The 22,426-nt window shown below is 46.2% G+C and overlaps 1 protein-coding gene across 1 annotated transcript in view; it reads left to right on the top strand.

Annotated features, from left to right (window-relative positions):
* Positions 1-17,787, top strand: part of LOC138512913 (GLIPR1-like protein 2) — a 161,360-nt gene extending 143,573 nt beyond the window's left edge. The window contains exons 5-6 of the mRNA XM_069627682.1: positions 17,378-17,404; positions 17,494-17,787. Of these exons, the coding sequence (XP_069483783.1) occupies positions 17,378-17,404; positions 17,494-17,615 (149 nt within the window). The 3' untranslated portion in view covers positions 17,616-17,787. The remainder of the gene's footprint in view (positions 1-17,377; positions 17,405-17,493) is intronic.
* Positions 17,788-22,426: the final 4,639 nt, after the last annotated feature.

A 22,426-nucleotide genomic window follows, 5' to 3' on the forward strand; every position in this document is an offset into this window, starting at 1 on the left:
TCGAACTGTTTGAGAACCTGTAAGTTCTTATGGTCGGTCCTTATGGTGAACGGGAACCTTCCTCCTTGAAGCAGATGGCGCCATTATACACAGGCCGCTTTCATGGCTAGAAGCTCTCGCTCAATGACCAAGTAGTTCCTTTGACTGGAGTTTAGGGTCTTCGAGAAATAAGCCACCGGATGTTCTGTACCCTGGATCTCTTGAAGAAGCACCGCCCCTATTGCAGCTGAAGAAGCGTCCGTCTCTAGAACGAAGGGTAGATGTTGATTTGGTTGTTGTAAAATGGGTGCTGAACAGAAGGCTACCTTAAGATTTCCAAAGCTGTCTTCCGCCTCCGCTGTCCATTTGAATGGAGTTGCAGACTTCTTTAAGAGCGAGGTGATGGGTAGTATCTTTTGAGAGAAATTGGGGATGAATCTCCGGTAGAAGTTTGCTAACCCCAGGAATTTCTGTATCTCTTTGACTGAGGTGGGTGAGGGCCATTCAATGATGGAAGACACCTTGTTAGGATCCATGGAGATGCAGTGGTCTGACAGAATGTATCCTAAATAAGGAATGGAGGAGGCTGAAAACACACATTTGGCGAGCTTAACCGACAACTGATTTCTCTGTAGCCTTCTGAATACTTCCCTGACATGTTCCACATGGTCTTCAGGTGTACGAGAGTATATCAGAATGTCATCTAAATAAACCAATGTGGTTTGGCACAGGAGATCGGAGAATAGTCTGTCCATAAATCATTGGAATACCGACGGGGCGTTTACCAACCCGAACGGCGTTGCCTGGTATTCAAAAAGTCCGAAAGGAGTCCGGAATGCTGTCTTCCAATCATCTCCTTTCTGCACCCAGAGTAAGTGATAAGCATTCCTCCGGTCGAGTTTGGTAAATATGGTAGCACCCTGTACAGCTTGTATGATATTGGTTATCAATGGCATGGGATACCGGTCTTTTATGGTAACCTTGTTTAGACCGCGATAATCTATACACGGCCTCAACCCCTTTGAATCCTTTTTTGAGATGAAGAACAGGGATGCCCCTGCAGGGGACTTTGAAGGCCTTATGAGCCCGTTCTCCATGTTGCTGTCCAGGTACGTTCGGAGGTATTGTTTTTCTTCTAATGACAGTGGAAACATCCTACCGAAGGGAACCAATGCACCTGGGGTGAGATCAATGCAACAGTCTTCAGGCCAGTGTGGAGGGAGCTCGACGGGTATCTTTTCAGTTGCCACTTCATTGAACTCCTTCAGGTAGTGTGGGAGACAGTGCACCGTTCTGACTTCGCAGCTATTTGTGGTCTTGACGGTCTCGAATCTTGGTTCTGGCAAGCATTCCGATTTGCATAATGAGGACTGAAAACGAAGTAAGTTTCTAGACCAGTCAATACTGGGGTTGTGTCTAGGTAGCCAACAGATACCCAGGATAAGAGGGAAGTGAGCAGCCCTGATGATATCGAATGTGATACTTTCGGTTTGTTGTTGGATGGACAAAGTAAGTGCTTCAGTGGTGTGAGTGATCAAACCCGAGCTCAAAGGTTCGCCATCAACTCCTTCCACTTTTTGATCTTCTCGTTTGGCTATCCTCTTGACTCCATGTCGTTCTGCCCAATGGGTATCCATGAAGTTCGCTGCTGCTCCACAGTCGAGTAGGGCTAAAGCGGTTACTTCCTTGGGGCCAACTCTGAGAGAAACTGTGAGCACCATCAACCGGGAGTCCTCAGATGTTTCTGTAGAGGATACAGAAAGAGGCGCGTAGGGACAAAGAGCAGCCCCTCGGTAATGCGTCCCAATGTTTACTGAGGGCGAGCGTTTCCCGACCTTCTGGGTGGTACTTCCGGACAATCTCTTAATAAATGTAATGAAGATCCGCAGTACATACACAAGGAACCCTCCCTGCGCCGTTTCCTTTCTTCTGGTGTGAGCGGGGCTCTGGTGGTTCCAATCTGCATGGGTTCTTCTTTAGTTGTCCATTGGAAGGGTACAGATGCAGGTGAGTGAGTCTCCACGAGAGGGGGTACACTTAGCCTGGTCTTCTTCTTTTCTTGACGTCTTTCCGTCATTCTGAAGTCAATTCGGAGGGTAGCTGTCAGAGGTTCGGCGAAAGACACCGGTCTTTCTATTCGGGCTAGTTCGTCCTATAATTCCTCCCTTAAACCTCGCCGGAATATGGCATACTGAGCCTGTTCCTGCCAACCTGCCTCAGCTGCCACCTGTTTGAAAGTGGTGATGTATGTCAGTAGATCAGAATTCCCCTGACGGATGTCAAGGAGGTCCTCCGAGGCCAAGTATGTACTTTCTGTTCGCAAAAAGGTTTGTTGAATCAGGGCCTTAAAGGCATTGTAGTCCTGTAAAACCGGGTCTGGCTGGTTTACTAGAGGGGTAGACCAAGCCAGGGCATTCCCGGTCATGTGGGTGATCATAAACCCCACCTTGGCGTGGTCCGAGGCAAAGGTCTGAGGGCGAAAAGAAAAGAAAAATGAAGATTGCATGCATCCAGAAACTCCTTAACCTTCTTTGGGGATCCATCGAATTTCCCTGATACTAGGGGAAGTGGAGGTAAATCGGTTAAAGGTCTTTCTCTGTCTGTCAGACGCTGTTGAAGGGTGGCGTTAGCTGTCTTAAGGTTCTGCATCTCCAGACTTAGACTTTTTACAGCGGCTACGAGTTCTTGTACCTGCTGTGGGGTGGCCATCTCTTTTTGGCGTCGCAAACTGTCACCGGGGTCGGTGATATCTTTGTCCGAAAGTGTAGTTTCTGAAATCTCCCCCTCCCCTGACTCACCTTCTTCTTCCTTCCAAGAACCCTTCTGTTCTTTTCTTCGAGCTGACACCTTTTTTTTATGAAGATAGGGACGACCCCGGAAGGAAGCCACCGTGCCCCCCCGAAGAAGGGAGACCAGGGGGCCCCACCCCCGGGATCGACCAAGAGGGGAAAAAGCCCTTAGGCACAAAAAAACCCTGTATTATAGTTGGGTGTCTTGTAGGCGTGGAACCAGGAATACTTGATTGGTAAGAGCTGGTGGAAAGTATCTGGAGGCAACACGTGGAGTGAATACTCAGAACTCAGGCAGTCCAGTAAGCGGTCCGAGGATCTGGTACACAGGCTGGAAGTGGAAGTGACTAATACAGCAAGCAAAGGCAGTCCAGGGGAACAGGCCGGAGACTGGTACACGGGAGGTCACAGCAAGCAATACTGAAGGTAGGAGAGGGAAGAGCGGAATGAGCTGAACAGACAAGAGGAGAAAAAAGCGGTAAGCGAAGATGGGAAGGAGGGAGGGTAAGCAAGTTGGAAGGAGGGCAAGGGAGACCGGTGAATGAAAGCAAAACCAAGGGAGTGAGAGAAAGGCAGATAGGAGGAACAGAAGGGGCCAGACAGGGTACGAGTACCCGACCAGCAGACAAGCGAGAGACTCGGAAGAAAGCCACAGGCAGCAAGCAACTCAGCTAACGGACGAAACCGGAAGCGTTGCGACGCATCCTTGACCTGGAAGTGGTCGGTTAAAACACCGGGCCGCGGAGCGCCCAACCAATCAGAATCAGAGGAAGGGAAACCAGGAAACGGGGGGCGTGGCCGAAGCGAACTGGGCTAAGTTCCGCGTCGCCAGTGGCTCCATAGACGCCAGGAACTCGGCGGGATGACACTTTTACCGGCTTTTCAGTGGCTCTCTGCGTAAGTGTACATGCGATACGCGCTTCTCACACTCTTTTTCCCACCTTCCCCACTGGGTATGTATCAGGGCGCACTCACTTGTTGATTGTTTGGCGATTGAGTGTTCCTGGTGAGGTTCTCTACGTGTGCACAGTTCATAGGAGCGTAGGTGCAGCTTCTTGTGTCCCGTGCTGTCTGTAGGCCTGATATGGTTCTGGTTCTCTCTTTAGGCTGGATGTACAGGCTTATGGTTGTAGGGGACTCTGGCACTCGTCCCGCGCCGAGGGGCTTGTAGAGATAAGCCAGATGGGTGCTCCGGCCCCTCTCCTGTTTCGTTCGCCTCCGCGGTGTGGTGCAGGGGCAGGCCCGACAATAGCGCACTGGTCACTGCCGCTAGCAGCCTGCCGGTGGGGAGCACCGTCGCAGGGTCCTCCGGGCCATCGGAGGAGCCGGGGCACTCACCCGCGGGGTCCTCCGCCTCTGAGCGGGTTTGGTTCTTTACGTGGGTTCGCCGCTTATAGGACGTCGCCGTTTGTCAGTCTATGTGGATTACCTAGTCCTTCCCGCGGGTCTCCAAGAGTGCGATGCTCAAAGTTCTTTTAGATTGTTCGCGTTGATTCTCTCAGCGGGGGTGTTCGCATTTGCCTGCGGTATTGAGAGTGCCTGTACCGCTCCGTTATGATGACTTGGTGGTATGTGTAGAGAGGACCGTGCAGGCTGTCCTCGATATTGTCAGCCCGGGCATTCACTGCCTTCGACGATCTGTATAGAAGCTGCTGCGTAGGCTCACTGCAGTTTCGTTTTCACATGTGCACCGTCATTTGGTCCTTTAATTCAGACAGTGATTTCTTCCCTTTTCCCTTTCCGATTCCGTCCGGGTTTATTCCAGGGGTGGGGGAGTGGTCTTGAAGCGATTTCTCATTGGTTTATTTTCAGGGGGGGTCACGAAGCAGGGGTTCAAGCCACTTCGCGGATTTACGATGAGGCGCTCACACAGAGTTGATGCTCATCCGTGCGCCCCCTGGTGGCCACCCCATTTCTATTTTTAGATGCTTCAGCAGATGGACCCTTCGATGTTGCAGAGGTAGAGAAGGCGACCAGCCCAGAAATTCGATTGTGTGTGCTGTTTGCAATACCTGTAACACCTACCTGTTAGATGTTCCTTCTTGCCAATGGTGTAAGTGTTGGCTTATTCGCCCTCCCACCAGGGTGCGATGTGGGGGATGCGGATATCTTGTGTCAATATTTCTTAGACTGGGCCCGCTTGGCCCAACCCCATCCTGCCTCTTTGCATGTGGTATCTGGTATTTAACTACTGGTACCTGTTACCCACTTGGTACGAGGTGGAGGAGGATCCTTGGGTGCTGAAGGATCTGTTATACCCTCTGTACTTAGTGGTGAAGCCATGAAAGGCATGAAAAGGATGGCGGTCCTTGTCCTTATCTTTGAGCGAGCTTATACTCTCGCTGTGTCTGTATCAGATTTGATTCCTTTAAGTTGATCATCTATTTTTTTACCAAAAAGATCCTGCCCATCAAAAGTATGTCCAGGATCTGGGCTTGTACTTTCCGGCCTGAAGTTTGTTGCCTTCATCCAGACCTGCCTCCTGAGAACTATACTGTGGGCCATCTGTCTAAACCCACATTCAGCCACGTCTACCGCTGTGTCGATCATATGATCTAATGCATCTTTACTATCCGCCACAATGGCCTTTGCTTCCTCTTGGAATTCCTGTGGCAGATGTTTTGCCAGTTTTGACATTCTTGGCCAGAGCTCCCTGTCAAAACATGCCATCATTGCCAGCACGTTAGCAGCCCTTATGGTGAGCAAAGCTGTTGATAACACTTTCCTGGCCATGGTTTCATGCTTACAACCTTCTTTGTTAGGAGGGGCTGTCAAAGGTTATGACGTGTCAGCTATTTTTTTCCTTGCTGCAACCTTAATTACAGAATCGTTTCGGGTGACCCCATAGGCAAATTGGTGCCGTATCCGGAGCCTTATTTGTCTTCTCTAGACGAGAAACCAGAGCAGGCGTAGATAAGGAAGTAGATAATAATTTCTCCCCTACTTCCCATATAGTGTCGCAAATAGGAATAGTTGTCAATGATCATCTGTGTTTGTCCCCTATGTTCGTAGAGCACAGATATCTTTTCCTCACAGGAAACTTGAAATTGGAACAACTCTGCAGCCTTAGCTATTATAGTGTGGAATGACATGACATCATCTGGCTGCGAAGTACCCCATGGTAAGTAACATTTTCATTTCTTCTCTCTAATGTAGGTATCCCATTTATCGGTACCTAGATCCTGTGTATCCTTGGGAAGTTTTCCTTCCTCTGGCTCATCATCCGGTGTATCCAGATCGGAAACGTCCTTGTATGGGTCATCCATAGGGCGTGGGTCATACGGATCCTCTTGCCAGTCTGGTACTGAGACTGTAAATTGGGCTGTAGTTTCCTGGGCCCTTGGAGGCAGTGATGGCCTTGTCGATGCCCCTCTTGGTATTGATATGTCCCGGGAGCCTGCCCATGGTACAGGGGAACATTTCAGCTTTTGTGGCTTACCCAGTGGTGGGGACCTAGCTCAAGGTGCTGGTTTGTCTCGAGGTGCCAGAGATCTGCCCCGAGATGATCTCTGTAGAGAGGCACAACAAGGAGATATGTCGGGCTGTGGTCACTTATCCCTGGCTGCCGCCGGCGATCTACTCCTGTTTCCTTTCCTCTCTTCTTGGTGGTGGTGAGACACTTCCTTGTCTTGAGGTTGATGGTGCTGTGAGTCAAGCTCTATGCCATCTTTGCAGTTCCTCAATGATCCTCTGCATGGATTGCATGAGTGCATGGTTAAAGGGATCTGAAGTGTCCTCCATGGTGGGTTGCCACGGTGGGCTTTGTTCCTTAGGTGTGTGTAGGGAAGGTGCAAACCCTTCCTCATTATCTAAAAACTCTTGGAGGGTAATATCTGGGAGTTCCGTCATTTCCCTGATCGGGTATAGGTTTCTGGCCGTTCCTAGGCTGCCTGAAATTGCTATGCTTTTGTCCTGTCTCTGTGGACAAATAAGATCTTTCGGCATCATCCGCAGGCGGTGGACCCTCCAGTGCAGATTTTCTTTCTTCCGTAACAGTGACTTCCTCATTGATGGGATATTCATGGACAATCTTCCTCTACTGGTTTTTGTGGACGGAACCTCAGTTGATGGAACCTCCATAGACAGTGCTCCAGGCGACTTCTTGGACAAACAGTTTTTCGTCATGGATGAATATTCTTTAGCCATCGACAAGGTCTTCAAGGACGAAGCTTTGCTTGTGGACAATGACATTTTAATCGTCACTGCAGATGATCAACCTTCCATCGACGATATTGGCGTCTACGGCCCATTTTGTCTTGGTGATACACGTCTTCCCATGGACGGTATGGAGGAGGTACTCATTGACGGAGGACCCATAGGCGACTGCTCCGATGATGAGGGTTGAAGGAGAGATTCCTTACCTTTTTGACTGGATATTTCTTCAGGATAATGGCACTTATGACTCTCTAACCCTTTTAAAGGCATGAGAGCGCCCTTGTCACTATTCTTCTTGGCCTAAGAGGGTGGAGATCCTTCCCTTTCTAATGAAGAAGCACTTCTCTTAGAAGCTTGCTTCTCAGTACTCCTGTGAGAAGATGAAGGGGCTGTCTTGGATAATTCCTCATCTGAGGATTGTTGTTTGCTTTCCAGATGAAACAGATGCCTCCTGTGCCTGGCCTGCAATGTTTTCTTAGAGAAAGAATTGCAAATTTGACAGGTTTGAATATCATGAGGGTAAAAGCAGTATATGTAGTACGCATGTGGGTCACTCACAAAGATGACCACATTTTTGCACCAGTTGCAATATTTAAACAGGGCAGTTTTCCCTTTAGCAAGTCCTTCCATGACTGCCTCTGCCATGAGGTGCCTCGAAGAAACTTTCACGCGATGATTTCACAGGCAAAAAATAGTTTATTTCAATGTAACCTTTAACAACAGAAAAAATATTCAACAGCACTAAAGCATTCAGAGTCTTTTTTTAAAAATGAGGATTAACATTTAAGTGTACCTCTTTGTACAATAAGACAAGAGGATATTTCAAATTATGAAAACATTCCAAACATTAAACCCCCAACGTTTCCCCAAAATCATTTTGATCGAATAAAATACAGAGGAAAAGCAACAATTACAGTAGAAAGAAGTGAACTTCGGCACATTGCATCTTCAACGATTTAAAAAAGGCGAATACTGGTAGTACAGTAGAAGTTGTTCTACCCGCCAGGCAGCAATCCCATACTCCTTCCTTGTCACCCAGTGCAAACAATCTTGCACATTGTTTCAGAGAGTTCCACCTTTAGCCCTTTACAGCTGGACAGATTAACAACAAGTGTTTTAAAGTTTCTCTCTTCTTTGTTCTTGCAGAATCTACAATAAGCTAATTCAGGTTGCAAGAGGGAGTACCTAACTAAGATCTCCTTAGTCAGTATAAGATTCCACCGGAGATGAAGGAATAGCTTTTGGGTGCTTTTGTCAAAGTAGATGGCGAGGTAGGGGGCTAGCATGCCAAATTTGATATGGTCACCAGATAGATGGTTCAGGGAAACATAAATGTGCAATCCTTCTAGTGTGAGGATCCAGTCAAAGCTATATAAACAATGCTTGACCCTGTCTGGATTCTCAATCAGGTCACACAACGAGCAACCTGTTCTACTAAAGTCACAGCAGTACTCGTTACTCGTGTACTAACCGGCTTCCTTTTGCTAACAGTGTAGCTTTGAGATGTACAAACAAGGATCCTTCCGCGGTGCACATGATTTTCCTAAACAGTGAGAGAAGTTTCCAGTGGGCTCTCGCCTGCAGGGATACCAACCCCAACTCAAATCTGATCGCCTGTAAGGGTACCGAAACAGGAAGACGAAGTGTCCTTTTCCAGATCAGCATCTCAAGATTAGGTAGATGTTCCAAGATCAAAATAGAGTATATTTCTATCTCATAAGGAATCTTGGGTACCAATTTACTTTCATAATAATGAATAGAGGGCAGAAATGAGAATTTACCAAATCTCGCATCAACTGTACACAGTTGGTTAGCAAAGGCAGTGGCACGTGATTTTAACCAGCTCCGCAAGAGGGGTTTACAGCTTCGAGGTGATCTAGAAGCCCAAGTAAAGCAAACTATCCACCTTCTCAATTGATTCCATTTCAATCCGCCAACGAAAAGTCGTGGGCTTTTTCCATTGTGTACACTCAATAACTTTTAGTTGGATTGATTTTAAGGGAATGTATGTTCACAAAGTCGAAAAAGCCCTCAATTAAGCGTTGAAGGCCAATGGGAGTTTGATCAAAGATCAGAAAGTTGTCGGCATAAGCTATCCAATGTGGCCTCATGTTGTGCAATTTAGGAGTTGCTAAGGCAACAGGCTCAAGATAGTCACCAATGTCTGCCATATACAGGTACGGTGCTTACCCCACAGTAAGTATGGATATGGCGAGACAGGGACCCACTATTTTTCAAACTAATAAAGATGTTCAAGATTTTGTGAAGCCCAATTGTCATCCTTTAAAAAAAAGGTCAGTTCGGGATGGCGCAGCTGTTAAGTTTCCACCACAGCATTCTGCGGTCCACGGCATCAAATGCTGCTGAGAGATCTATGGATGCCATGTAAATCGAGTCAAGATTCCCCGCCCATACCAGATCCTGGATGCACTTTAACAGGAGACCATTCACTGGTGTCCCCGTGTGTCTCCTAAAGCCAGTCTACGATGTGTTGATTCTCCCAGTCTCAGGCGCCCATAGCTCATGGTGTTGCAGTAAGGTACTAGCAAACACCTTGCTGTCAGCGTCTAGTATGGCGATCGGTCGGTAATTAATTGGGTCAGATCTTACTCCTTTTTTATATATGTGCACAATATATGCCGCCGACCAACATTTCGGAAATGATAGCGAATTAACCACATTTTGGTAGGAGAGTCAGTGCAGAGGCCCATATACCCGAATAACCATGTAATAATGGATTGGAAAGTTTATTTGGGCCCGGTGCACAGGAACATCTGATCTTGGTTATGACTTTGTAAATGTTCTCATAGTCGATTTTTAAAACACTAGCCCCGACTCCAGGATAGGGTTCTATAATTTGGTTTGCAGTCTTTCCCTCAAGCAGAGCGTACAGGGATTCAAAGTGTAGGACCCAGTCCTTCTCTGACACTGAACTAATTTGGTGGGACAACTGAGCCATGTCGAGTGTGTTAATTTGTTTCCAAAAGTCATGAGTGCTTTTATTACGCAAAGGCAACAGGACCGCTTCTACATCCTGTTGAATCCTTTTGGCTTCATTGTTACCACCCAGTTCCTGTAGGATTGCCAAGCGCATCTGATCTGCCCCGCTTTCTCAGTCAAATCTAGGTCAGCTCTTTTCTTTGCTGTCCTAATGAGTGCTCTCAGAGCTTTCTTCCTGGCAGCTAAATCCACGTTATACATGGGGAGATGTTTCTTGGATTTGGTTCCCCCATCTGAGTTCCTTGTACTAAGACTAGATAATAACAGGTCCCTCACAAAAGACTTAAAGTTGTCCACCGTAAAGGTGTTAAACTTCCACTCCTAGGAAGTTGAGATCAGTCAGTCAGTCAGTTAGGTTATCGTTCACCCTGGGATGAGATCCTGGTTGCTGATGTATTTACACTGATTTTAGGTGGACCACTCTCCTCCTGGGGGGAAGTACTCAGACATACACGTGGTCACTACATGTGGTGGACAAAGGTTTCAAGGAGACACATTTCATAAATAGCCATTTCCTTACAAATATGTAGTCAAGGACTGATTGGACCTCTCAGTTGGTCCATTTGTAGTGGGGCAGAATATCATCAGGAAGGGTCCGATTCAAGTGTGACAAATCAAGGCCACTCAGACATTTCGACCAAGTACTCCCATTATGAAGTTTCCTCCTGCGCCTATCCCCCTTGCCACCACTTCTAACCAGGTGTGCCCCATGCACACACATGCACACAGTCTGAATGTAGATCACCTGTAAGAATAATGCGACCACCAAAGTAAACACTGCACCACTCATTAATAGACTGAGAGATGTCCTCTAGGGCATCCTCCAGGTCACAGATTTCAGAATGACAATATACATTCAAAATAAGAAAATGTGTACTATGTTTCTCATTAGTTTTCAAATGGGTGGCCAGAATGCCAAAACGTACATCCACGCTCTGCACCACTTCAAAATCTTACATGATCTAACAAGTGTTAACAGGCCACCACAGGGGTCGCCCCATCTCCCAATGTTTTGCTGCCTGAAAACAAGTCACAAAGCCATCTAAGGATGTGGATACATTCTCAACTGGGTCTCCTGTAGAGAAATTATTATATTATTCCTGAATTGTTTACAAATGGCTTCATTATTAAACAAGTGGGAGGTCCCACAAGTGTTCCAGGATAATAATGAGAGTAAACTGTCAAATCGAGCTGCTGGAGACACTAGAGGCAGACTAGCCTCAAATTCTTGCATTTGTAGCGCTTAGTAGCCAAGACCAGCCACTATTCTGTTCCAAATCCAACATTTATTTCTTAAGAGTCTGAATTTCCTCTTCCAATAGCCCTGCATGTTGGGGAACTCTTTTGCTTGCATTAGATGCTCATTTTCTCTGTGTAGTTTGTGAGGCCGAAGCCCTAAGGTGATCTTGCTCCTTTAGGATGGTGTCGAAAACTATTTTAGAGTTGACATATATCACAGAATGATCAGTTCTGTATAAATCGATAAAATCAATGCTATTGAAAACCATAGAAGAGATTGTAGCCAAATTTGGGATATCACCAAGTAGACGCAAAATATTAGCACGATTCAGGCAAATAAGTCTATTGTCCAGTAACACACTCGCAATTAATATCACAAGTGGATGCTCCTACTGGATGACCTCAGTTTGCATGTACATCTGTGTGTCTTGTGATTTCTGAAAGGCCCTTGGGCCAAGCGGTATACACTCCAGATCTCTGGGATATATTTCATTTGGGCTTCTCCACGATGAATGAACCCCATGGGAGGGTACTGTAGAAGGTGGATAAAATAAACGCCCAGTACCTTGATTTGCCACCATATTCAAGCTAGTAGAAGGTGCCACCGGGTCACGAAACACAGCTAAAGAGCGCTGCTAATCGGCGGTAAGATATGCACAAGACCTGAGCCTCCTAGTCTAGCATTGATTCGAGACCCCATTTCATTTGAAGAGCAAAAGGTTATATTTACAGGCTGAGGGTCACTCGCCAACAGAGGCAGGGCTCCATTATATCCAGGCAGGAGACTCTGATCCACAGCTTCTGAGTACACTTTGCGGGCATCACAATTCTGCAGGGACTCCCTGAGTTTACTTTACTTGTTGCCCCTTGATAAACATAGGCAGTTTTACAGTAGGCTAGGAAAGCAGCGAGAAAATAAAGTTCTGGGATACCTGTTTATTCAAATGCTGTAGTGGACGGTTCTTTGTTTTCTTTGCCAAAAAGCCTTGATTCTTCCTACCCGCAGGGATTTTCAAAGTGCGTAGATCACCCTTATTTTTGGTCTGACTGACATCCCGGACGTTGTTCTGGGGACTTATGGCTTCCACACATATAACTTCAGGAAGACCACTTGGCTCGTTCTGTAACACCAGAATTTTGATTTTTGAAGAATTTATAACGCGCACACAAAGCTCTTACTCGTATCCTGGACTCCCTCAACTCTTGATTCCACAAGTGGAGGCTGATGACTCACCAGTTCAGATGATTTATTGTCACAAATAATCAATGTGTCCATGTTAGGAAAGACAAGTGGCCCAGAGCTTGCAGGTAAGTGAGTCATGTGATGTTTGTGCATGGGTGTGAGTATCGACACCATTGCTTCGATCGGAAGAGCAATCTTAAGTGGTCTGTCCTCGTTGCGTGATTTAGCACTGTTGTTTCCTCCTCTGCAAGAACCACGGTTAAATAGGAATTCCTTAAACATGGTATGCAGATTGATGTTATCAAACTTAAACAGGAAAGAATCTAGCATTGCTAAGTGAGGCTTAGTTTCTGCCTTAATTTCCTCGTAGCAGGACACAAGAATGCACAAAACTTTGGAAGTTCCCATTTCTCTGATTCAAATTTTGCATTACTGATTAGAGCCTCCTCGGAAGAAGAGAAATAGGCGTTGACTCACACGCTGATATTGACGAGTCAAATTCAGGTGGAATTCTTGCTTTCAGGTCGAGAGGGGAGTCCATCAAACTGAAGTCATTCACAGTTTCTGGTGACCGATGGGGGAAACATGCTGACTTGGTGGGAGGTCACGTATGGTATATAGTGAATGATCGTATTTGGACACAGGCGGCTGTGAGAGGGTATCTTAATGATGGATTCCTGTTGTACAGGCACCCTGCCAACAAGTTTCCGTTAGTATTGGTACAGCTTCCACCACCCAATGCACTCTCAAGTCCCGCCATAACTGGGACAAAGAAAAAGTGATATTTTTCTGAATGGCGACGTTCCCGTTAGCAGGTCCTTTCACTGGGTAGGATCTGATTAGTCCCACTGGCTTTTCACCCTCTATCACAGATGGGGGAGGCAAGTCACTGCCAGACGGTGCAGTCATAAGATGCTCCCCAGGGGATTGAGGAAGGGGGAGGTTAATCGCTGCACGCTACAAGCATATTTGCATCTGAAATGGGACCAGTAACCATCTCAATAACTTTGTGCCCACTCCTTAAGTCGTACATAAAACGGGTGTGCCTGCTAGACAAATCGCCAATCTCCGGCGGTCACAAGAGTGCAATAAGAAGGATTGTCACAGCAAGGGGCTACTGACTAGCAGGCAGGCTAATTTTGGGTAGAGTACACAAGATGCCTGAGTTCCCCTATCTTAATGATGATGTACACCAGGAGAAAAAGTGCAGAGGTTCAGGTCAAGCAAAGGAGAGCTCTTTGCAATTGATCCTCTAAGGGAGGTCACCCAGCCTCCCACCTTCACAAGAGTCTTCACAAGATTCTTCACAAAGAGCCTTTGCAGGAGGTGCAATATAAATAACAGTAGCAACGGCCGGCAACTGGCAGCAGCATTCTTGGGCAGCTCTCCCATGCTCAGGCAGCCAACCTTAGGAAGTATAAGGAAACAGCTTGCATCAATGAGGGTGAATGATACAAAAGTTAAAGTAAAGAGGCGGAAAGCATAATGACCCTATATCCGCACTGTCTGGTGTAAAATACCCCTCAGTTCAATGAATTCATGTGTTAGACGTCAACATTGAATGTTGAGCAAATTGAGCACTGGCATTGGCATTAACATTACCATTAGGTTCACGCTCACACTGGGTCCATGGGTTGATGGGTCAAGCCTCCAGACACCAGGTTTGTGGTGCAAGTCTCTCGACTGGGCAAGGCTGTCCGCTTGCTCCAAAGCGGTTCAAGTAGCAGAGCGATCAGAGGAAAGGACCTAGCAACGAGGATGTAACACATCATAACACAGATAGTCAAGCCACACCAGATTGGAAACACACACTGGCCGCTTCCGACAAGCAAAGGGTTCTTGAACCAGTGCAGAACCAATGTAGAGGGAAACAATCAGAGGAAAAGGATCCAGGGAACTCTTTGAGGCTAATGTGAGGTTGGCATCATGGAAAGATACACAGACAACAGATTCAATGTATAAAAAAAGGGTTTTGTTAAAGAAAATGTCAGGATGGAGTAAGGCCTAACTTGCCCTATGTTAAGGTGGGATTTCCCTACCTAAAGAAACCAAGGAACGTCTGTGTCCGTAAGTCTGTCCGTGTCCAAAACCTATGTGTGTCCTCACAACTAAGATAAAACAATGTGTAGGGATGTCAACCACAAACTAAACAGTGTTCCTAAAGTAAAGTTTTGATCTATTTGATCTATTTCCAGCTCAGGCTTACTCTTCAGCTTCTTTTCCCCAAATGTCAACAAGTGCATTACAATGTTCACGTTACCTTCTTTTGGATTTGAAGTAATACAGTTCTACACTTTTGGAAAGGTCAGGATGCTGTTCCCCAAGTTTAATATAGTTTCGGGACAGCACGTTTCAGGGTTCCCTTCCCCAAGTTCAATATCAAAAGATGACACAAAAAGAAGTATCTTGAAGCTTTGTCTTTAAACTATGTTTAAACAATTCTTTACAACTCAGGGTTCTCTTCCCCAAGTATGGTATGCACCCATGGTAGTTTTCCGTTTTACACAATGGCGACCTCCTTGTTAGCATATTGGGGTTCTCTGGTCTAGGCGCAGTTGTTGGATCACACAGTCCAGCCATTACAGGTCACGCAACCAGGAACCTTAGATTCACTTTCAGCAGTTCATTATTCAACGGGTAGTAGTTCTCTGGTCTAGGCGCAGTTGTTGGTCTACCCTTTACAGTCCACAGAAGCAGGAACTTCCAGTTCTCCTTGAGTAGTTCAATATTCAGCCAAACAAGTCGTTTCTCAAATTTAGCTGCACAACTTTAACATACAAGCGGTTTCTGAACCTGGACTCCAACTCTGCACTCAGTGTCCTTTATTCAACTTAGTTTCCTATGTGTTTTCAGTTCATTGTTCAATATTTAGCAGGTTTGCTCTTTTTATTGAATTTGGTATTCAATGTTAGTAATTGTGCTGTTTCATGCAGTTCAATATTCAAAATGAATAGTCTTTGCCTTTCCTTTCGCTTTGGTATTCAATATGTGCAGGTCTTTCTTAGTTCATTCAGTTTGGTATTCAATAAATGCAGCTTAGCTTGTTTCATTCAATTTGGTGTTCAATAAATGAATCTTTGCTTGGTTCATTCAATTCGATATTCAGAAAATGCATCTTTTATTGTTTAATTGAATGCGATATTCATTAAGTGCAACTTTTCCTTACTTTCCCTTGGAGCGTGCAGGTGGTTCCAGTGTCCCCAACACTTACCAGGACCCGGCAGTTCCTTTTGATGGCTTCTCCCCAAGCGGGAAAGCCTGTTCACCGGGTACTTCGTTCAGCACACGCCAGCCTCCGTGTGCAGCTGTGCATCTGCTCCATGGCAGCGCATGCTGCCCACCTTCCCTTCCGAAGATTCTCTGTCCTGCACAATCCCACTAGCCAGACTCCCGAGATCTGTCTTGAAGCCTCGACTTCTCACACTCCTGCACAGCTCCTTTTGCCGTGTCATCCTCTTCCCCACCTGCTCTCTTGTGCTTCTGCATTCCACCTCTAGTAGACCTGTCGTCGTTTAATGGGCTGCAGGTATATTCCATTAATGCTGCCTGGCTCTAATTACAAAGACATGCCTGACCTTCAGGCATCTTCTTCGTCCCAGTAGTGGTGAGAACACATGGTGTCTATTACTCTCAGATACTTCTTCCTTGTCTCAGTAATAGAGTGGGGAAAGTTTGAATGGTTCATAACTCTCAGTTGTTTCTTCCTCGTCCCCATACTGTTAGGTACCCCAAACGGGGAGTAAAGGGGAACTGCCTTACAATTACCCATAAAGGTTGGGGGAGGGTTAAGCCCCAAGGACCCTCCACCCAGGTGATCCTCCCTTACTTGTCCACCCCCAGGGTCAGGATCCAATAGCGATGGCCTTTCCCTGGCCACCTGCATAGAGTATCCAAGGGGAGTAGGAGTGAGAACGCCCTCAGGTTTCTCACAGTAAACACTGACTGAAATAGTCCAAAAACAGGGTTGAAGTGAAGTATATTTTTACCAAGACAAATGAAAGCTCAGAGAGCTGAAGAGGATTCCCCTTTCTAACAGACTGTGGTGAATAATATAAAGATTGCTGCCTGGGGTGGAGCTTATGCCCTGCCACCTCTATGGTTGGGGTGGTATAGGACCAAAGTGAGGTGAAGGGACTACACAAGTGAGTGCCTTTTGCTTTTCCTTAAGGGAAAAAATGAATATATATATATATATACTATTTCAAATTACCAAGGATTCCTAGTCTGATGATGGGGAATATTCAAGCATGTGAATCTGAAAGATCCAATGTTGGACAACTTGAAAAAAAGATCTTCACAGCGATTAAGGCGACACTCCAAGGCCTTGAACGACAAGGGTCGCAGCAGAGGCAGCATTCCAACCTATGCTCAGACCTTAAACACTTGAGGGGCAGCAACAATAGTGCCCATCACAGCTCGCACATTATAAAAACGCAATATTACCCTTCATAAGAGGAAGGGCATAGCTACTGAGTGGCCAGGGCACCAGAAAGAAAAAGCAACTGAAAAAAAGACCTTAAACTTCGACGTGGAAAAAGGACTGGAGGGGGTGAGGCTGGGGCGGTCAAGGGGTGCGGCCGCATGTTCTTACGCGCACAGAAGTGTTAGGCAATCAAAAGGAGGGAATCGTTTTGCTGGAAAAATGGTTGTGGTACGTGCCCCCAAGCAGGAACTCCTCTAAGTATGTAGGTAGGGGAAGTATGGACTAGATGTACTTCATAAGCGATATGTTAATGTGAATGTATGTCCAATCATGAGAGCTTCAGCTCGAGTTGTATTTACTTAGTAACAGTAGTTGTGAGGAGTGCGAATGGATTTTATAAGTAGTCAATTCAAAATAGTTGAGCCCTTAATTATAATCTACATTTGACTATGACCATGCCACTGAATCCATAAGATCAGTAAATCATATACTCAAGAAGCATTTTATTTTTTGCAAGCAGATTTCACAATATAAGTAGACTTTAAAATGAGCTCTAGTTTAGGCTGGCATCTTGATTTACAAATTGTTCTGTTTCTGCTCTTTTCACAGGGAATGCAGATCGTGATGTAATCAGGTGTATGTATTGCGGTAGTGTTTTCCTTTTAAATCAGTGACCTCCTTTTTAACGTAAAGCAAGTAGTCATAAAGTGTGTTTTTCATTCCAGACTATAGTGGATGGCTGCCAGAGTGGATGGATTCTGATGTGCTACGTTCAGGCATCCGATCTAACCTTTGCTCAGCGTTAAATCAGCTACTACCTTTTTTAATCGTACTTTTTTTATTATAGCGACTGTTTTATGGTTTAATTAAAAAATAATTTTTAATGGTATACAAAGCTTTGTATAAATTGTATCTGTTTTTGTTTCACATGGTTAGTGCAGGGCCATGAACTATGAAATGAGGTCCATGTATCGTACTATCATTACTCTTCTTACAAAAATAAATCATTTATATATTCACCTCGTCTTTTCCTCTGAACAAATCCATGCAATGTTATTTATGCACATTTTAAAATGTGGCCAGGCTGTAAGTTTGAAATCAAAAACTGTTATTGGATACATGCATGCTGCTGTTAAACGGAGTGTCATTGCTTTAGAAGATGAAATCAGCTATGTATTTCTGAATTCATTGCAGATTTGGACTCTACATATTCGTGTGTAGGATGTGGTTGTTTCATAGTCATTCAAACCACATTACTCTGAGTTTGAAAGGCTGCTGACTTCCTTACAAAGCCCATTACTCTGAATGTTTGCCTAGCTTGTGTGTGGCAAGTGTGATGGGTGACTGGCAATGTGAGGATGGCATCAAACAATGAAGGTGTTGCAGCCCAATCAATAATATCCAGTTACGTGCGAGGGTGTTTTGTGAGACAACCTTATAAACATGCTGCTCACAGTCCCCCCTTGTTCACTATGTTATCATAGGAAACCCAATATCCTCCAACCATTCCTCTGCACTCCAAAAGAATGGCAAGTTTCTGAAAGGACACCAGAGAGCAAGATGACAGTAACATAAGCTAACTGGAAGAAAAAAGCTGCAAAAAGCCTACCTATTGCTGACACTTACATCAATGCCACTTCCAAGCAGAAGTTTATGGACATCCTCTTCTGTGTCCCCTCTCCTGACCTATGGACCCCCCACTTGGTCAACACACTTTCCCCTTTCTCCTCACCCATTAATGATGGCACTAGGTGGAAAGTACTCCTGGCATACTTCTTATCTTCTAAGTACATCATTAATGTCTACCACATTGGCACTATCATGGCCCAAGGTTTTCAACCAAACATTCTCCTTCTCGACCGGTGCCTGCCCTCCCCATAAACACCCTCCCATATCCAGCCACTCCTTTCTCCTCTCCTCTCCCCTCCACTGATGGGAGTATCACACCCCCATACCCCCCCTTGGAAATCCTTCAAATGTGATCACCAGCTTCACTCTGAATTCTCGCTCTGCTATCAAACACTCCTCTGACATCTATCCCCTTCGCAAAGACTTTGACCTAGATGTCCTTGCTCTTACCGAGACGTGGTTCAATGCCAGCTCTGTCAATGCTCTTGACGTTCTCCTTCCTGAGGGCTACAAACTCATTTCCAAACCCAGACCCAACAGGCCTGCAGGTGGAATGGCCTTGATCTTCCCTGTGTGGGTCCCTGCCTCTGTCATGCCTATTCAATCCTACTCCCCTTTTGAATGCCTTGTCTGCAAACTTGGGGTCTCGCCTACTCTTTCTCTCACCCTTGCCTCATCTCTCTCTTCCTCTCTGAATGGGCCAACATCGCCTCTGTCTCAACTTCTCCTTCCAAACTCCTCCTCCTTGGTGACTTGAGCATCCATGTCGATTCCCTTGAATCATACACCGCCCAGTTCGGAATCCTCTGTGATTCTCACTCTCTCTATACTCCCCTTCGGCCCGACCCACTCTGCATGTCACACCCTGGATGCCCTTGTTTCTAGTGACACCCCTATCCTCAATACAGTCACTACCCCCTCGATTGGTCTGTCCACTCTTTCCTCTCTTACCAACTGGGTCCCCTTGACCCCCTAGCTGGGCCACCCCCAGCACTGCCAGCCTCCTTCACCGTCATCCGACCTATGAAGCGAGTGACAGTCGCTGCTTTCGCCTCCACCTTCATCCCCCTTCAACCCCTAACTCTAACTCTCCCTCTGACTCTGTCCTTGCTAATTTGCACCTCTCCATCTCTAACGCGCCTGACAATCCTTACCCCTGTCATGAGGAACCACCTAAAACCTGCCTCCAAGAATAAAAGCTGGTACGACTCTGGTCTAGCATCTCTGAAAGGCAAGTGCAGAGGTGGCAGACCTTGTGTTTACCCTCTGACAAACTGGCCTGCCATCTGCTCCAAAGGCAATATCGCTTCTCTATCCGCATCCATCAGTTGGGCTTTCTCTTGAGTCTGCATGATTCACTTCCCTTACTTTCACACAGTTTGCAGATCATAGTCTTTCGATTGTACAGAGATTTTACTAGGCCTCCTGTATGACCACTTTGACCTCCTTTGGCAGCTCTCATACTGCCTTCTGGTACTTGTAGTTTCTCTCAGATGGGGATCGACCAGAGCCTCTTGAGCCTCTTGAGTTAGCATCCACGTGGTGCCAGTTTTCCCTCTGCAGCTGGTCTCCCCTTAACACTCTTTACAGTTCATTGCACAGTTCATTAAACTTAGTTCAAACTTGCCACTTTGCGATTCTCACTCAACACAGCCTGGTTTTTATCGGTTCTCCCCTCGACTCACCGGCTGTGTTGAACCACTTGGCTTTCGGCATAGGCTTGCCCCATGTACCGTTGGCATCTGCTGGATGACACTTGAGTTATTGTTCGCAATCTTATGCTGTCCACCACGAAGGGTCAGCGGGCTTGGGATGAAAAGGTCAATGTAACTTCTCTTCTCGTCACCCTCTCGATTCCTGCCGCCTGTCTCCTTTTCTTGAACTACCATGCCTGGTTAGCCATTGCGTTGCGCTGTCTTCCTTACTGGCCTTGCTCGTACTGTGCTCTCTTACTCCACCTTTTATCCCTGTAGGGAAAAGGAAGGACCGTCAGGTGTGTGTGTGATTTAAATGAATTGCCTGACTTTGCCTGACCCTTGTGTCGGGACATGTCAGGTAAACAGGTGCATTACAAGTCTGTTGTCTGTCACAATGTGAGGAAGTTTTAAGGGTGGAAAAGGTGGGTGATAGAGTTCCTGGGTATCCTACGGGATAGGATGGAGAAAAGGTATTGGCGGATTGTTCTACGGGATATGATGGGGAAGGTTTGCGAAATGGACGAGAATTACCGGGATGGAGAATCAAACATAGGGTATTGTGGGAACTATAGTATTCTGTCATAGCAGATTGGGGTTTCAGGGAAGAATAATTAGAGGGACGTGAAAAAGAATGGGAAGGGCAAAGACCAGGAGTATTCGAGTAGGGAACAGACAAACAGGCATTCTGTGATGGATAATCTTCAGGTGCAAGCGGGTTTGGAATCTTATGGAATTGTTTCTGTATGGGGGGTCACTGGATCTAGGTAGAAGAGATTTAATGGGAGGAGGTGAGGCAGAAGTGTTACAGACTATAAGGGCTTTCGAGATATCATTCGCCTTTTCTTCTTCCTCTGCATAGTACCGTGTCTCATCTTGGGCGTTCGCCCGAGCATACCCTTGGGTTCCTCTATCCGGGTGATCCTCCCTCACTCATCTGCCCCCAGGTTTGGGATCTGAGATTAAAATCATTTCAGACAGAGGTACACAAAACACCTGCAAATTCTGAAATGCCTTTTGTAAGGCCTTAGGCATAGAACATTCCCTATCGTTTGGTTATCACCCAGAAACCAATGGACTGACAGAAAAGATGAACCAAACTCTAGAACAGTACATCGGATGTTTCGCAACTGCAACATGTAACAAATGGGCTTTGTTATTGTCTATCGCAGAATTTTCCTACAATAACTCATATGACACTTCCATACTCATGAGGAAGAGTAGGTCTGAGTTTGAATGAAAATAGCAGGGATCCAATCAAGGAAGATCAAAGCAACTTTGCCTCCATACCAGTTAGGCCTGTGCTTAGAGAGGATCTTGTAGCCCTCAGGGAGCACAGTGTCAAAAGCAGTGACAGAGCTGGCAGTGAACCACGTCTCAGTAAGAGCGAGAACATCGAGATCAAAGTCTTCAAGAAGGAGACAGATATCAGATGAGTGTTTAACAGCAGATCGAGAGTTAAGGTTAGCTAGGTGAAGCTGGTTGCCACCTTTAAAGGTCTTCCGAGGAGGGGTACATGGATGTGGTACACCCGTCAGTGGTGAAGGTGCAAGAGGGGAGACAGAAGGAGGAGTGGAGGGAGAAGGGAGGAAGTGGATGAGAGACAAAAGATGCCTATCAAGAAGGAGAAGGTTGTACTGAGAGCCCTGTGCCATGATAATGCCATTCTGACAGAAATTAATGATACACCTAGGAGATAAAAGGTCAGCCAAGAGTACTTCCCATCTGGTGCCACCATGAATGGGCGACAAAGAGAAAGGAGATAGACCATATGGAACTCTGAAGGTCAGGGAAGGCAGCGACAAAGAGGATGTCGGTGGCAGTCTGCTTGAAAGAAGCATTGACGTAGGTGTCAGTAATCGGCAGGCCTGGAGTGGAGACCAGGATATCTTTTTTGAACTTTATCCTTCCAGGCTTCGAGAGAGAGGTAGGATAGGTGATAGAGTAGCAGTTGGAGTAGATAGGAGAGATGGAGAGCACCATGGAGGGGAGAGAGTGGAGAGAAGAGAGAAAAAGGGGGAGGGCGGAGAAATGCACAAGCACAACAAACTCACCAGGAGGCCTAGCAGCTGACAGATGCAGACAAGTCAGGTGCAGATCGTGTTCTCCTTGGAACTCTTCAGGACGATCAATGGCCAGTAGAACTCCCTCCAAGGGCCAGGAATGCAGATTAAGTGGGTAAAAGTCTTTAGGTTAGAAGTCTATGGTGCTTTATTCGTAGTGCCTGATGAATGTCTGAGGGCAGCTGTCCTTTCCACCAGTGCGGTCATAAATACTGCCATGGAAAGTGAGCCTGGGTGACTGCCTGGGAACAGTACAACAAGTCACACTGGGT

Source organism: Ambystoma mexicanum, chromosome 12, assembly GCF_040938575.1.
Source record: "Ambystoma mexicanum isolate Mex_15411 chromosome 12, UKY_AmexF1_1, whole genome shotgun sequence".
NCBI classification, from domain to species: domain Eukaryota; kingdom Metazoa; phylum Chordata; class Amphibia; order Caudata; family Ambystomatidae; genus Ambystoma; species Ambystoma mexicanum.